General features: G+C 40.3%; 1 protein-coding gene across 2 annotated transcripts in view; it reads right to left on the bottom strand.

Moving 5' to 3' along the window:
• The window catches only part of GLDC (glycine decarboxylase), a 99,995-nt gene that overhangs the window by 67,091 nt on the left and 16,326 nt on the right, over positions 1-16,578 (bottom strand). For both annotated transcript variants that reach the window (XM_059924751.1, XM_059924752.1), the window contains exons 3-4: positions 12,049-12,184; positions 3,222-3,386 (exon numbers count right to left, since the gene is read on the bottom strand). In XM_059924751.1, the coding sequence (XP_059780734.1) occupies positions 3,222-3,386; positions 12,049-12,184 (301 nt within the window). The remainder of the gene's footprint in view (positions 1-3,221; positions 3,387-12,048; positions 12,185-16,578) is intronic.

Raw genomic sequence — 16,578 nt, 5'->3', positions numbered from 1 at the left:
GTGCTATTGAAGAAAACATTTCCTAAAGATAAGAAACACAAGGCTGCTTCTCAAGGGTAAAATTAAATGCAGGATGGAAGGTATGAGAATTAAGAGAGAGGAAGCAAATCAAGCACTTGCAGAGTGTGCGTAGCCCAGTGACTCTATTAAGTTCAGGAGAGAACCCCTGACCCATCAACTACAAATGTCTCAGCTTCTGCAAGTGTGAGATGAAAGCTCTTACTCAGAAAAAGGGGATGGAGGTGGGGGATGGGAGAGCAGCGAGAAGGTAGATGAGGAAGAGAGAAGGTGAAAAGGAGTGAAAAGCTGAGAGTAGAATAGAAATGGCATTCCTTTCCGGCTGTCCCTAAGATGACCGGAAGAAGAGCCTGAACCCACCCCTGGGACTGCTTGGGAAGCAGAAGGGCCTGGAACTTAGAGGCCTCCACATCTGCCCAGTGAGTTCGAGGTTCACAACTGCAACACTGTGATTTATAGGAAATAAATATTTGATCATTCAGATGACCAAGATATATTTCTCATATATATTTGGTCTTTGTCCACAGTTCCTGGCTCACAGCTCCCAAAACCACTGGAATTTTCTTAAGTGTGAAAAGTGATCAAGGTGTCATTTGTAATGTTAATGAGGTGACTTTTGCATCCCACAGAGGAATGAGGGCTGGTTGCTAAAGGAGCCAACCGTGTGATTAGAGGGTTGGAACTTTCAGTTCTACACCCTGAGCTCCAGGGAAGGAAGAGGGGCTGGAGGCTGAATCAATTGCCAATGGCCAAGATTTAATCAATCGTGTCTATGTAATGAAGCCTCCATAAAAAACCCAAAGGGTAGGATTTGGAGAGCTTCTGGACTGGTGAACATGAGGAGATTTGGGAAGAATGGGGATCTCTGAGGGAGCATGGAAGCTCTGAGCCCTTTCAAGATACCCAGCCCTATGCATCCCTTCTGTCTGGCTATTCCTGAGTTATATCATTTGATAATAAACTGCTTCTAGTAAGTAAAATGTTTCTCTGAGTTCTGTGCGCTGCTCTGAGGAGGGGGTCATGAAAATTCCAGTCGATGAATACAGGTAACAACTTGTACTTGAGAATGGCATCCTGAGTTGGAGGGGGTTGTTGGAACCCCAATCTACAGCCAGTTGGTCAGAGGCACAAGTAACAACCTGGGCTTGCGACTTGTAGCTGAAGTAGGGCAGGGGCGGGGGTGGGGGTGGGGCGCAGTTTTATAAAACTGAGCCCTTAACCTGTGGAATCTGATGCCATCTCCAGGTAGATGGTGTCAGGATTGAGTTGAATTCTCTGATACCAGCAGATGTTTGTTCGTTTGTTTTCAGGTGTGAGAGGAACCCCTTTCCCTGACTGGAATTGGTACCAGAATCAATTTAACCACCCCTCAAGACTGTGGAAGCCAAGAAAGAGACTTACATGGGCATTCAGAGTGTAAACAAAGAATGTTGCCCACCAGTTCCCCAAGGATCAAGCCATTAGCCACTGCAGTCACCCAGTCAGTTGACTAGGGCCAGCCTCCCAAAACCTCAGACAGACACATCATCAATGTAGGCAGATTTCCCTACCAGATGACCATCTACATGAGAATTCTACCTGGGAAGGTAAGGTAAACTCAAATGTATTCTCAAGGCAAAGAACAAAAGAAGGTGAGGAGCTGGAGAATGATTATTAACTAAATATTAACCAAAGTTAACCATGACCCAGCAATTCTACTCCTAGAAATGCATCCTCAGGAAATAATCAGAACTTTTGACAAAGATTTATCCTACAGATGCACAAAAATACCATTAATAACAGTGAAAAATGGGAACAAACTATGTATAACAATAGAGGTGAGGTTACATAAATTATGGTACTTCCATGCAAATGAATATTGCTATGTAGCCAATAAAAGCCACAGTTTAGAGAGCTGACTAAAGAAATGGGGAAATGTTCACAAAATATTGTTAAATAGAAAAAGAAAGCAAGCTATAAAACATTAAATACAACCTGAGAAGAATATTCTTCATAAAAGAGGGTGATACTTATTTACATATTACATTGCAGATTGCTAGTTCCTACCCAATATCCATTCTCCCTGTCACCCACAGTAACAGAACCCCAATATGTAGAGTGCAGCAATGTGCCCATCTGAAAAAAACTGCATTTCCCCAGGTCACTTGTAGGTAGGGGTGGTCAATGAAGCATAAGTAAATTGTTGAGTGGAGGCTTCCAAAACACTATTTAAAGAGAGCTTATTTCGCTAGAAGTACCCTTTACTTCTTCCTGAATGCAGGCGTCATGGCTAGAGCTCCAGCAGTCATCTTGTGACCAGGAGGACTGTGGACGGGACTGTTGTCTGCCACTGCAGTAAACAAAAAATGTTGCCCGCCATCCCAGTTCTACAAGGATCAAGCCATTAGCCACTGTAGCTGCCCACTGATGGTGCACCCTGAGAGGAATTCAGGATGGAGAAAAACAGGAAGTATTATCTGCTTTGGAGACTGGCCCAAGATAGTTAAGATGCATTTCTAAGGAATAATTTCAATGAGCCCAAACTCTTGCATCTTCCCATATGTTGAAAAGCACTCACATCATTAACCTGAGATGTCTGTTCTTTGTGATTAGCAGTCATCTTTTGATGTTCGACTGCATGGTTTTTTCCAGCAAAAGACTCCTACATGTTCTGGCTCCTCCCTGACCTCTTCGGAGCAGTTCCTCGGAGCTGTGTGAGAGACTGTCTCTGGGGCTCTCATCCTTAGTAAGATCCCCAAATAAAACTTAACTTGCAACTTTTAGGTTGTATGTTTTTCTTCATTCTACAGGAGGAAAGCCTCGCACTAACGATGGCAAAGAGAGAGGGGCCTTGGTCCTTGATACTATCTCGGAGTTGCTGTAACATCCCTGAACTTAACATTATGTATGTGAAGAGCAAAATGTCTTTCTTTCATAATGTTAAACAATAAACAGCAGTGGCTTTTTTAAATGCACTATATTTCACATCTGTTTGTTACCTCAACTAACTGGTATAATGATACTGATACAACATATCTCATAGACACAAATGTGTGTGTGTGTGATAAACAGAAAGAGGGGGCAGGGAAGAGAAAGAGAGAGAGAGGGAAAGAGGGACAAAGTCACTGGGCACTGAACGGAGCAGGGGAACCCCCGTCTGCACAGCAGTTGTGAGGCTGGAAGACGTCCCTCCCCCTGAGGGAATCTCATGCTGGGCCTCTCACCTGTGGCAGAGCTGCATTGCCTCTGCAGCTGCGGTGGCCTCATCCAGCAGGGATGCATTAGCCATGTCCATGCCTGTGATGTCACACACCATGGTCTGGTAATTGAGTAAACTCTCCAGTCTCCCCTGAGACACCTCTGGCTGGTACGGAGTATACTGGGTGATCCTGTAAGGGACCCAAAACACTATGTCCAAACTGTGAATCCACTATTCAGAAAAAGCTCATGAAATACCTTCATTTTAGAATTCAGTATCTGAAAATTAAGTTTGCCTCTCTTGAGAATCATATAATACATCAATAAGCTTCCTTTTTGTCTTTTGTAAGGAAGCTCAGCATTAAATCATAGTAACAATATTATCCTTTGGGGATAATCAGTACTTACTTTTCTATCCCTCTAAATTACTTAATCTTACATTTCTATTTTAATGATCTTATTGTAAGTATGTTGTATTGTAAGTTGGCTCTTAAAATCCACTTGAGACTGCCTATGATATTATAAACAGAATAAAAAAAAAAAAAAAAGCTCACCACAACCACGGTTCACAATAGAAAAGTATCCAAGAATCTAATATCCAATACTCGAAACTTTTGGTTTTGGGGGAGAGGAGCTTTGTTTATACTAACCAGAAGTTCTATGTGCTCCTAAAAAATTAATAGAGGTCTATTTAAGAATTGTTGGGAATTCCCTGGCAGTCCAGTGGTTGGGACTCCGCACTTTCATTGCCAAGGGCCCGGGTTCAATCCCTGGTCAGGGAACTAGGATTCCACAAGACGCGTGGCACAGCCAAAAAAAAAAGAATTGTCACTATCCAGTTATTAAAAGTCTATGGAAGTAGTAAACTCCATACCTATCAAAATTCAAGAATACTAATGGTTAGAAGGCAGCGTAGACATGAATGCTAACCTTAAAATCCTCCAGTTATTAGCCAAAAATGTGTCTTTAGGTATGAGAGTTAACCCACTTAGTGACTTCATCACTTTTTTCATCCCTTCATTCATTCACTCATCCTACAAATATTTACTGCATGTCTACTAAGTGCCAAAAACTATGATAATTTCTGGTGGCACATCATAATAAGCAAGATGGGTAACAGTCCCTGATCTCAAGGAAAATATATTGTAGTGGGGAAAAAGAGATAAAAAATACATAAAATCATTTCAGAGTGATAAATATTTTAAAGAAAATAAAATAAGAGGAGAGAGGGTGGCTGAGGACTTGGAAAGAGCTGCTATCTTTTCACCAAGAATCCATTACTGTACTAACAAAGTGTGTCAGATTGGGGGCTATGCTCCCACATGAGATTAACACTGTTTCATATCTCTATTGTTTTCATTCTTCCAAGCCTGAAGAGTATTAGAAAAAAAAATTTTTTTTCAACCCCTTTTCCTTCTCTCCTGATTTGGTAATCACGTTCAGGATATTTCCACCTTTTTTTTTTTCTTTTTTCTTTTCTGAAGGCTTTGAAATCAATGTCTTCTTACCTTTGAGGGGGAATAGAGTGGGGGAGATTGCCTTACCAAGCAGTACAATGTCAAGACTTTGAAATAATTTCCCTGAAACTTTCATTGGTATAGTTGTGTGTGTGTGTGTGTGTGTGTGTGTGTGTGTATGTGTGTGTGTTTGTACAGCAGAGTATGTTTTTGCTTAAATTATTCCTTGAACAGCCTGGCTTAGCAACTGTAAATCAGTTTGCCAAATTCTAAGCGGGTGGTGAACTGGAATAAATGAAGCACACAATACATAATGTAGACAAAGTAGAAAGGGCATCTCAGCAGAAACGGCACACAAGAGGCACAGGCAAGGGGCCACTGTGACCTCAGATCAGATAAGATCTTCATACACAGCTACTCTGCCACCACAAAGACATATGCTTAGATAGCCTGGCTAACACGAAATTTTCGTTTTACTCACAATCATTATTTGGCATACGGACAGACACACAAACTTATACACACACATACACAAACAAGCATGCATATGTATCAGCTAGCCCATGCAAAGAATTCATCACAGCACTGAACAGAATGTTGAAAAATGAGCAACAAACTCTCTATTAAAAGGAAAATGATTAAATAATTAATTAATTTAATTAATTAATTAAATAGACAATATGCATATAATACTATGGACTGTGAAAATGATATGTAAAAATATTTTCTGACATAGAAGATGCTCATGATACATTAATTTAAAAAGTAAAATGTAAAATACTACAATCCTATTTTTGTAAATTTGTAAAAACGTGAACCAAAATGTAAACAGTGATTTTCTCTGGGTGGCAAGATTAACCATAACTTTTACTTTCTTTTTATTATATGTTCTAAATTTTAAAGACATTGGCTAGCATTTATTAACCATCTTCTGTGTGTCAGGAACATGTTTACGACCTTTTTTTGCTGATTATGTGACGCATGCTCTTTGTAAAAAGTTGGAAAATTGAGATAACTACTGAGAAAATAAAATCATCCATAATCCCAGAACTCCAAGATAACAATAGTTAACATTTAGGTACATTTCTTTTCAGTCTTTTTTTCTTTTTCTTTTCCTGCTCATTTTTCTGTTGTGTTGTTTGCCCCTTTTCCTGTTAATTTGTGACTTTTCTATATACATTCTTTTTTTTCTCTAGCTTTATTGAAGTATAATTCATTTATACTTAAGTATAATTCACTTAATATGTGTATATTAAAAGTGTACAACATGATGTTTTGATATATGTATACTTCGTGAAATGACTACCACAATCAGGTTAATTAATTTCAGTCTCTTTTTCACATCACAATCATATTTATACTTCAAAGTAAGATGGTACTCTGTATAAAGTTGCGTCTCGATTTTTTTTCTGTTAACATTATTCCATGGACAATTTCTAATAACTTTAAATATTATTCAGAAATATGCATTTGATTGTTATGTGTTATTAAATCATTTATCATAATTTATTTAACAAATCCCCTCAAGTTGAACATTACTTTTGGTTTTTAAATATTAGAAATAGCGTTAACAGTGAACATCCTTATCTTTGTATTATTTCCTTAGGATAAATTCCTAGATTCCTATCTTTGTATTATTTCCTTAGGATAAATTCCCCTCAAGTTGAATATTACTTTTGGTTTTTAAATATTAGAAATAGCATAACAGTGAACATCCTTATCTTTGTATTATTTCCTTAGGATAAATCCCTAGATATGGAATTTCAAATCATAAGGTGTACGATAATCAATTTCAAATCTTTCGGTACATATGCCATGTTTTTCTCTAGACAGTTCACACCATTCTGTATTCCCTTAAGTAATACAGTGATTCACAGGTTTCCCTGTATCTTCACCAATGCTAAGTATTAAGAAGCTCTGGGTGTCAACCTAAATTCTCTAGTTTATTACCTGTGAAATGGGACAAGTCACTAAACCTCTCCCTGCCAATTTCTCTTGGCCATCAATGGAGATAACATCACCCATATCAGATATTATCTTAACACTCAAGTCCAATTAACATACGTAAAGCATTTTGGAAATGGTAAAGTCCTTCCCAAATGCTGGTTGTTTTGAAAAGTTTTTATCCTCTGTTCCGGTCTTAGAAATTTTTTTTTTAAACACTCATAGACTTCTCCCAAAGGATTTATTCATACTTCTATTCAGATATTATTAGATATTTCTACATGGAAACAATTTCTTTCTGGAAATTCATCACATCCCATGTCAGCATCACATTCCCTATCCTTCCTCCAACCAGATCGCCAAACAAGGTAGTTTCTTTTCTTAAATATTCTTATTCCTTCAAAGTTACCACTATCATGCCAATTCTCAAGGTAAAAACTCCAGATTTTTTTAGGCCCAAATGATGACCAATTGCCATTAGTCTTCCTTCCGACGTCCTATATCCACCCCTTTGTTGCCTTACTAGCCTAGCACAGTGCTTAAAATAGGAAATTATCTAATATTTCTGGTGCAAATGTATTTGTTTGACTTTCCTGCTCAAATGGGGATGACTCCCCAGTTACCTGCAAGAAAAAGCCCCAAACCTCCCAAACACAGTCCTTCATACCTGAGACCATGCTATTCCTTTGCTCACAGACTTTCGGATTTAATATTCCCCCTCCCTTGTTCAGCCTTTCTCTCCTTGCTCAAAGTCCAAGCTTAGGCTGATGCTAATTAGCACTGCTAAAAGGAGAGAGCTTTAAAACTTTTCTTGCAGAGATGACAAATACATGATCCTACTTCTTTTACTTGTAAACTTCTTTTATAATCCACACTTTTTTTTTACACTAATAAACAGACATAAATGGTCTTAAAAATCATCTATTAATGGACAAGGATTGGTGAGTCTCAAGCCTGGAGATACTAAATAAACCCTCATTTCAGGAGAAAAATGCTAGCACAGGGCCTGCCATCCTGCATAAAAGGGTTTAGTTGCCTCAGGCAAAACAGTGATCAAGAAAATGTCCGTAATCTACAATTTCTATGTTCCAACTGATATTTAACTCAATTGATTTCTGTTTCTAGATATATTTTAATATTAAAACCCAAAAAGTATCTGCATATCCAAGAAGGCATTCTGTTCCGCTCAAAAAGGATGCATGATATATTCAACATGGCATTAACATTTATTCCAAAATAATCAGTATTCTCTACGATTTTAACCAAAAAAGGCGTGGGGGAGTTGCAGGAAGACAAACATTCATGAGATTCTCTCATTTAATCCCAGTGCCAACATGACACAAAGCAGAAATAGTCACAAGGGAAATGTAAGTGTTTTGATATTAGTTAACTGATATTATCAGCAATAGAAAATTTCAAAAAGTAGACCCCATAAAATATATTCTAGGCCTAATGTAAATCTTCTTGTAAGAGCCCAAATGTTTGTATTCTCTGGAGGCTATGTTACCCATTTATTTTCACCTCACGTCACCGGAATTTGTTGGTTCCATCTCTATGGCAACCATTCAGAAGGGTGATAATGTGAAGTCTACCCACGCTCATGTGCACAGCCCTCCCTATCAGGGCTGGCAAGGGCCAGTATCACCCTCTGTTTCAGATCAGCTTTCGGAGAATGCAAAGGAACAATACTTAAAATGCACCCCAAAACCAGAACTGAAAAGCAAAGAACAACACTGTCTCCCTCTCAAAACTCTGGCGGATCCTAAAAGTAAATGAACATATCCACTCACAGCCAGGAAGCAATATGGTGAATATTCTGTGCGGCCACCAAGAGCGAAGACAGCTGGCCAGTGTTCAGACAGCTGGAATGCTGCAGCCCATTCATGTACTTAGGAGGCTTGTTTTGTAAGAAGGAGGAGACAGGCCATTTGCTTTTGAAATCAAACTTGGAGTTTACCATCCAAACTTTTACCAATACCCCAGGGGAAAAGAAGCCCTCAGCAATACAAATACCTTCACACGTGTTCACACACACACAAACACACACACACACACAAAGCAGAAAAACTACTTCTTTGACAGTTCATTCCTGTTCTCCTATTAATAAAGAAATGGAGCATATTGAAACCAAAAGCAATGCAGGAGTGATTAGGCCAACAGATCTGGCTTCTATAATGATGAGACGTGAATCACTGCATTTAGGACAAACACCCTCACCAATCAGGACTACCTTTGCACTTATGCAAAAGCAGACAAAAGATGCAAAGGCGCTGTGCCTCCCACCCAGTCTAACCTATGCCCTGAGCTACACACATGTCTTGGTCCTCAGACCTACAGGTCTGGGCTTTAGGCACCAGATGAAGGCCCGCTGTGCTGACAGCCCAACACATATTCACTCACAGACTCAAACACACAGAAACCGCTATGTTTGTTTGACTGTAAGTTCAAACAGAGTGTAAGTTCAGAGTGTTAGTTCACATATGGTAAGTAGTCAAAACAGTACATCTATTCCTAGTACTAAGAACACCTTGTGCAAAGTTTAAAATTACGTAGGGTATCAGGTTTACTCTCTAAAATGTCAAAATTGTCAACGTTTGTAATTTTAGATGGGGCTGCATGTTTCTCTGTGTGTTTGTGTTTGTGTGTGTGTGTGTGTGTGTGTGTGTGTGTGTGTGTGTTTTAGAGGTGACTAGATGTTTTAAAGGGAGAATGAGGGAGTGGGGAGGGGAATGAGCAGGGACTCAGTAGAGTCTGGGAAATGAAAATTTACAAAAACAGGAAGGGGGCCGCCCACATGAAACCCATCTGGGTTTGCTAAGGGGTGCTCATAGAAGTTAGGCTCCTCCTAGATGATGGTACTGGTCATGCAGGGAATTAAAGGTAAGTAAAAACAGGGCTTCAAACGTGAAATATTATGTCAGAAACGATACTGTGACCAATTTAAAGGAAGGATATTTCTATGCAGAAAAAAAAAGTTCTTAAGCTCCCCAAATATTCCAAAGATATTTATGTTTATTGTTTTAAATTGAAATAGAAAAATTGCATTAGATAGATACAATGTTTGTATTTTAGTGATTCCAGAGTTTAGCTCCAATGTGTGTACCTTAAAATATAAGTATCTGTGATCAAATTTTATGGAAATTTTAATCCTTATTACCTTAAATACTTCTCCAGTAGAAGATGAAACCTGAATTATTTCCCATGCTATGCTCAGGTATAAATTTTGTTTCTAAGAAGCAAAGGAAGTTCATTACCACCAGTAATAAGTTTAACTTTGAGAAGCAAGGGAAGTTTGCTTAAAGAGATAGCATTTAAAAAATCACTTTCTGATGAATTATTTAAAAATACTAAACCAACATTTGATAATATCCCTATTTTCAAAATAAATCTGCCAAAACAGAATCATAATGACTATGTGCTCCTCATTATAATTTACCTCATTATAATTTATAATACTCTTACATAGAATAAAATCATCAATTTCAGGGGGGCAAACGTGATTGCTACAAGCTCCAGAAATGTGTAATTTGTAAGAAAACTGTATTCCCATGAAATCAAAACACCTGTATCTCTTACCAAATTTTGAACTGTTTAAATATCATACTTTATTATCTGCTATTCTGATTGAGCAAGAATAATGAAGCTCAAAGGATGACAAAATTAGGTTTTATGATATAATAAAATATGTATTATTATTGTTAAAAAAAAAAAAAAAAAAAGAAGTTAGGCTCCTACCCAACCTCAGAAGCTGGGAGACACGGACCCCATCTTCAGGAGTTGACTAGAACAAACAGTAAATTTGGGGGGTAGCTTTGAGTCTTCTCAGGCAGGCACTTACTTCTGTTTTTGAGGAAAAAAATGGACTAACAGCTGTCTCAATAGTCTGTCATAGGATGGCAGGTGGACAGCTTCCTTATATGAGGCGATTATACTGAAATGAGAATTTTGGTCATTTGATTCAAATTAACTCTGATAGAATTTTATTAAATAAAACCTTTTTTTAAAACAGATGTGAAGTGTTCAGCAAATGTTTAAGATATATTGCTTTGGAGCACGTGCTTAGTATTTCAAAGGAGGCAATTCCGTGCTTTCCCATGGGGGGGTCCACATTCCCTTTACTAAAGTTGATTTTTTTTCTATATGCTAACCTAAAAGATAGTCTCTGCATCTTGCTATAAATACCTTTGAATTGCAGAGGCAATCACTTTGTCCTTGCATAATAATGGTCCTACTAAAAATTAAATCTACCTCGTACACCAACCAACTTAAAAAAAATCACCCAGGAAGTATCAAAGCCTTCCCAGGCTTGGTTTGTTTCTATGCTAGAGATGGTAAGTGCACACATTCCTTTGGAGATAAGGTTATCAGTTGAAATAAAGTTTCAATTCAAAGATGCTGGTGTATACAATGGCACTGATCCAAAAACAAGAGAAAGAAAGGCCCAGGGGTCCCCATCTTTCCTCCTCCATAGTCAGACAATATTTCCCAGTGGGCAGAAGAAGCAGATGCTCTGATCTGCTCTCAGGCACCTTTGAAGCCACGGTCTTTGCCCGTTAAGAAGTACCCAAGGTGTTTTCTGGTTTAGTGTATACTAGGACGTGAACCTCTGTTTCCTTCTTTCTATCATACAGCAAACAGGAATGGAAAAGCAAGATAGCATGGAAGTTTTCCTCAAGTGCAGGAGAAACATTTTCATTTTGTGCAACCTGTGGCCGCCAGAGTGGGCAGGGACAAGAACACCCCCTACCCCACCCCCTAGAGGACTAGGAATGAGTCACCTGATAGGTGAGGTGGAGGCAGAACAAGTAACAGCATTAACAGCTCAGGCTTGTCTTTGATTGTTTCTAGAAGAGCCTGTTCACAGAATACACATGTTCTCTTTCTCTACAAAGTGCTAAGTAATAAAGCGAACATTTTCATCTCCATCTACCTGATACAACGTCTTCTTTTTTCAGTTGGTCATAAACCCAGAATATTGGTTTGGGGCAGGGGGCAGGGGAGGGGGGTATAATTAACTGTAGCTCCTAAAATCCTGAGAGAAGACAATGGACCAAGATTTTGACTCACTGAGTAATCTCAGACAGCCTAAAATCCTAGTGTCTCCAAAGAATAAAGCCCTGAATCTGCCCACCTGCAGGTTTGATATCTTGCTCAAAAACGCTCACTGAGAACAAACACGGAGTCAGCAAGAGGAAGAGATGCCCAGCATCCACAATTCTGAGCTCTAGATTATTTTATGGGAATAAAAGTGGAAAGAAGCTTCTAAGTCCTCTACATTTGAGTAAGGAAATCTCCCAAGCCAGAGAAAGCCAGGTAGGTTCCTGCAGGTTACGGATAGCACTAGAGTATGGGTGTCAGTGGGCAAGTTCTGAGGCTTTGGGAGGTGGGGACACAGAAAGAGTCATGCAAAACAAATCACAGCACTCCTGTTTTTCATCAAGAAATACATTACCATCCTGAGTTCTCCAGTAAGTTCCGCAAAATTGTCTGTGGCACTGAGCAGTTATAATAGCCCATGCCAATATATGATCTCCAGATCTGGTTCTTGCTGGAAATGGCATGCAGCGTTGCAAGGATTTCATTTTCACCTGATTGTGGGAAAGAGAGAAATGTTACAGAGAGAAAATGTCTCAAAAGAGAGCTCTAGTTATAGTTTAAAGCCCTAGTTTTGTTTGAATATTGACATGAGGAGAACAGCTATATGGAAAATATAAGAATCATCCGCTCAGCAACACTAAGTACTAGATGCAGGAACCTGAAAGATCCCCAAACAGCACTCAGTTACTCCTCAAGGTTGGTTCCTCAAAATTTTTTTTGGCTCTTCTTTTTTTGGCTTTGTCAGAATTTCCCAGTTTTGACACCTGCCTCATTCCAGTTTTCTTCTGTGCCTTTACATGTTTTATTTACACCAAATAAAAATTCTGTTCTTAGTAAAATATTTTTCCTTTTATTTTTTTTTGGGGGGGGGGGTTAATTTATTTTATTTATTTTTGGCCACGTTGGGTCTTTGTTGCTGCACATGGGCTTTCTCTAGTTGCAGCGAGCGGGGGCTTCTCTTCGTTGCAGCACGCGGGCTTCTCACTGCGGTGGCTTCTCTTGTTGCGGAGCATGGGCTCTAGGCGCGCGGGCTTCAGTAGTTGTGGCTCGGGGGCTCTCGAGCGCAGGCTCAGTAGTTGTGGTGCATGGGCTTAGTTGCTCCGCGGCATGTGGGATCTTCCTGGACCAGGGCCTGAACCCATGTCCCCTGCATTGGCAGACGGATTCTCAACCACTGCGCCACCAGGGAAGCCCTGTTTTCCCTTTTAAATTGCCTTATACCAATAGTTGGTATGTCTTAAATAACACATGACCTACATTATTCTCTAAAATTGCCGTGCTAATTCTGACACTTTTTCCTGTGTGTCACTGAAAGGGCTACTTATAAAAGGCCCTTCACTCAACCAAGAAAATATCAGTTATAATAAAAGACCCAGGACTTCCCTGGTGGCGCAGTGGTTAAGAATCCGCCTGCCAACGCAGGGGACATGGGTTCGAGCCCTGGTCCAGGAAGATCCCACACGCCACGGAGCAACTAAGCCCGTGCGTCACAACTACGGAGCCTGCGCTCTATAGCCCACGAGCCACAACTACTGAAGCCCGTGCACCTAGAGCCCGTGCTCCTCAACAAGAGAAACCACTGCAATGAGAAGCCCGCGCACCACAACAAAGAGTAGCCCCCGCTCGCCGCAACTAGAGAAAGCCCGCGTGCAGCAACGAAGACCCAACGCAGCCAAAAATAAAAAATATAAATAAATAAATAAATTTATAAAAAATAATAATAATAATAATAAAAGACCCACATGCAGGGGGTTTTTTATATTTATTTATTTTCCTTATTTTTTCCCCCTTTGGTTTTATTTTTGGCTGCGTCAGGTCTTAGCTGCAGCACATGGGATTTTCGTTTCGTCATGAGGCATGCGGGATCTTTCGTTACAGTGCACAGGCTCTTTGTTGTGGCTCATGGGCTTTTCTCTAGTTGTGGCACTCAGGCTTCTCTCTAGTTGTTGCGTGCGGGTTTTCTCTTCCCTAGTTGTGGCGTGCAGGCTCCAGGGCGCGTGGGCTCTGTTGTTTGCAGCACACGGGCTCTCTCACTGAGGCGCGTGAGCTCAATAGTTGTGGTGCCCGGGCTTAGTTGCCCTGTGGCATGTGGGATCTTAGTTCCCTGACCAGGGATCGAACCTGCGTCCCCTGCACTGGAAGGCGGATTCTTCACCACTGGACCACCAGGAAAGTCTTGACCAGCATTTTCATTAAGGAACTAGGTAATTAAGGAGGAATTATAAAAGTCCTCGGATGCAGATGAGACCCTATTTTGGGTCATGCATGTAATAACAGCATCTGACATTTTGAGCACTTACTCTTTGCCAGGAATTGTACCAAATGCTTTCCACATCGCTTTGGAAACTAAGGCTTGAAGAGAACCACTCACCTAAGGCTACACGGTTTTAAATTAGCTACCCAGACTAACTCCAGCTTCCACAGTTTCCTGAATGGGCCAGATTTCGAACTGCTACATGTATAGCACTTATACTGAAAGATACTTTCTAGATACAAATGACCTTACCTGGTTCTTTCTCTGCCCCTCTGCATATAGTTAGATCATGCTACTAAAATTTAACTGAGACTTAACTACTTAGGCAAATGTCTGCCCCCTTTAAGATCTTACAGACTCAGGGACTTCCCTGGTGGTCCAGTGGTAAAGAATCCACCTTCCAATGCAGGGGATGCAGGTTCAATTCCTGGTTGGGGCACTAAGATCCCACACGCCACGGGGCAAGTAAGCCCGCGTGCCACAACTACTGAGCCCGCGCACCTCAACTAGAGCCCGTGAGCCACAAACTACAGAGCCCACGTGCTCTGGACCCTGTGCACCACAACTACAGAGCCCGTGCGCCACAACTAGAGACAGAAAACCCACACGCCACAACTAGAGAGAAGCCCGCGTGCCACAACAAAAGATCCCACATGCCTCAACAAAGACCCGACATAGCCAAAAAAAAAAAAAAAAAAAAAATTAGGGACTCAGTCACTAAATCTTGGAATTGATTGATTTTATTGTTACAGATCTAGGTACAACAATCTCTAAAATGGCAAACTGGCTAGGAAGATGCTTCAGGATGTTTTAATTCTACTGAACTCTGTGACTGTTATTCTCATTAATCCTTCTTTATCTTCATTGAAAACACTGTCACCTTCCATCCTACCCTCCCACCCCACTTGCTTTCACAGTAAATAAATTCACAAGAGATGTGTCATTTTGCCAGACTAGGCTAACAAAAGAGAGGAGTAAGTATCAGTTTACAAGTATCGGTTTCATGAGTAAATACAACCCTACTGCCTTATGATGGACAATCTTGCCTTCTTCCATGGAAAACTTAGGAACTATAGGTAAAAGTACAATAAAACAATATCTGAGGAGATACGCAAGTACAGCATCCTTAGGAACAATCATGCAAGAAATCCAATCACTTCCCAAAGTCTTCTTAGGGCAGAGTGATTAAGAAGCCCAGTAGGAGGGGAAATTAGCAGTGCCTGGCCCACACCCAATTCAGCAAGGCCAGCTTCAATCAAGATCCTGTGCAAGACGGACAGGTCCCTGTTCCATATTATGCCATGAGGACAAAAGGTCCAGCTCTCAAATGAGAACAGTCTTTGAAGGACTTTGTCAAATTAAGAGTTTAACCTTTGAGAGTCATAGAGTATTGAGTAATACGATTTTTTTTCTACATTACAGAAAGATAATTCTATTGGTAGTGTGGATAGGTCAGAGAGGAGACTCTGGAAACAGGGGGATATGGTAAGAGGCCAGCACAATAGTCCAGGAGGGAGATGGTCCAGGGAGTGTTATGGGTTAAAGGGTTAAACTGTATCCTCTAAAGAGATACGTTGAACTCCTAACCCCAGGTACCTAAACAAGTACATAAAACATCAGTGGCTGCTACGAGAGATGTTGATATTTACCTGGAGACCCTAAACTCTCAACTAGAATGGTGGAGGAACCTGATTCTTCCTTTTGCAAGAAAACCCATTCTCTCATACCTCCCAGCAGGGCTGAGGATGTTAGTGCAAGTTTGTGTGCCCAGTGAAAGAGCTTCAGTTAGAGTCCAGTTCCTGTCTCGTCCATTCTGCAGCCTATCCTGTCCATATGCCTTCACCACTGCAGACTAGCCAGGAACCCATTGCCACATCCCACATCAGTTCAGGGTGTCCATATGTCAATACATATCATCATCCCTCATAGTTGCCAACGTCCTACACACTTGGATAAAACACTTGAAAAAATTTAAAGGCCAATTAGCATAAAAGAAGAGCAAAAAAAATAATTATAGATAAGACCCAGAAGCATAAAAATGTTCAAACTTGAGACACACAAGTTTTTAATCCTGTAACAGAGGAGACTTCCCTGGTGGCACAGTGGTTAAGACTCCATGCTCCCAATGCAGGGGGCTGGGGTTCGATCCCTGCTCAGGGAACTAGATCCCACATGCATGCCACAACTAAGAGTTCTCATGCCACATATAAGGAGCCTGCCTGCTGCAACTAAGACCTGGTGCAACCAAATAATCCTATAACAGATATACTCTAGTCCCTATGGGACCAAATTTTCCAAGCACCTGTGGGCTCTGCCCCTACCCAGATAGAGCTAATACACATACAGCAGGCCCTCCAGGACCCACAGCTTCCAAATTTGTGGATTTCAACCAAGAATCAAAAATATTCGGAAAAAAAATTTTCAGAAAGTTCCAAAAAGCAAAACTTGAATTTGCCAGTGTTGGCAACTATTTACATATCATTTACATCGTATTTACAACTATTTACATAGAATTTACCTTGTATTAAAACTATTTACATAGCATTTACATTGTATTAGGTATTATAAGTAATCTAGGGATGATTTAAAGTATATGGGGAGGTTGTGCGTAGGTTATATGCAAATGCTGCA

This window comes from Balaenoptera ricei, chromosome 6 (genome assembly GCF_028023285.1).
Source record: "Balaenoptera ricei isolate mBalRic1 chromosome 6, mBalRic1.hap2, whole genome shotgun sequence".
Lineage (NCBI taxonomy): Eukaryota > Metazoa > Chordata > Mammalia > Artiodactyla > Balaenopteridae > Balaenoptera > Balaenoptera ricei.
Note: the sequence above shows the minus strand (reverse complement) of the source record. Positions and strands in the feature narration are given on the sequence as shown.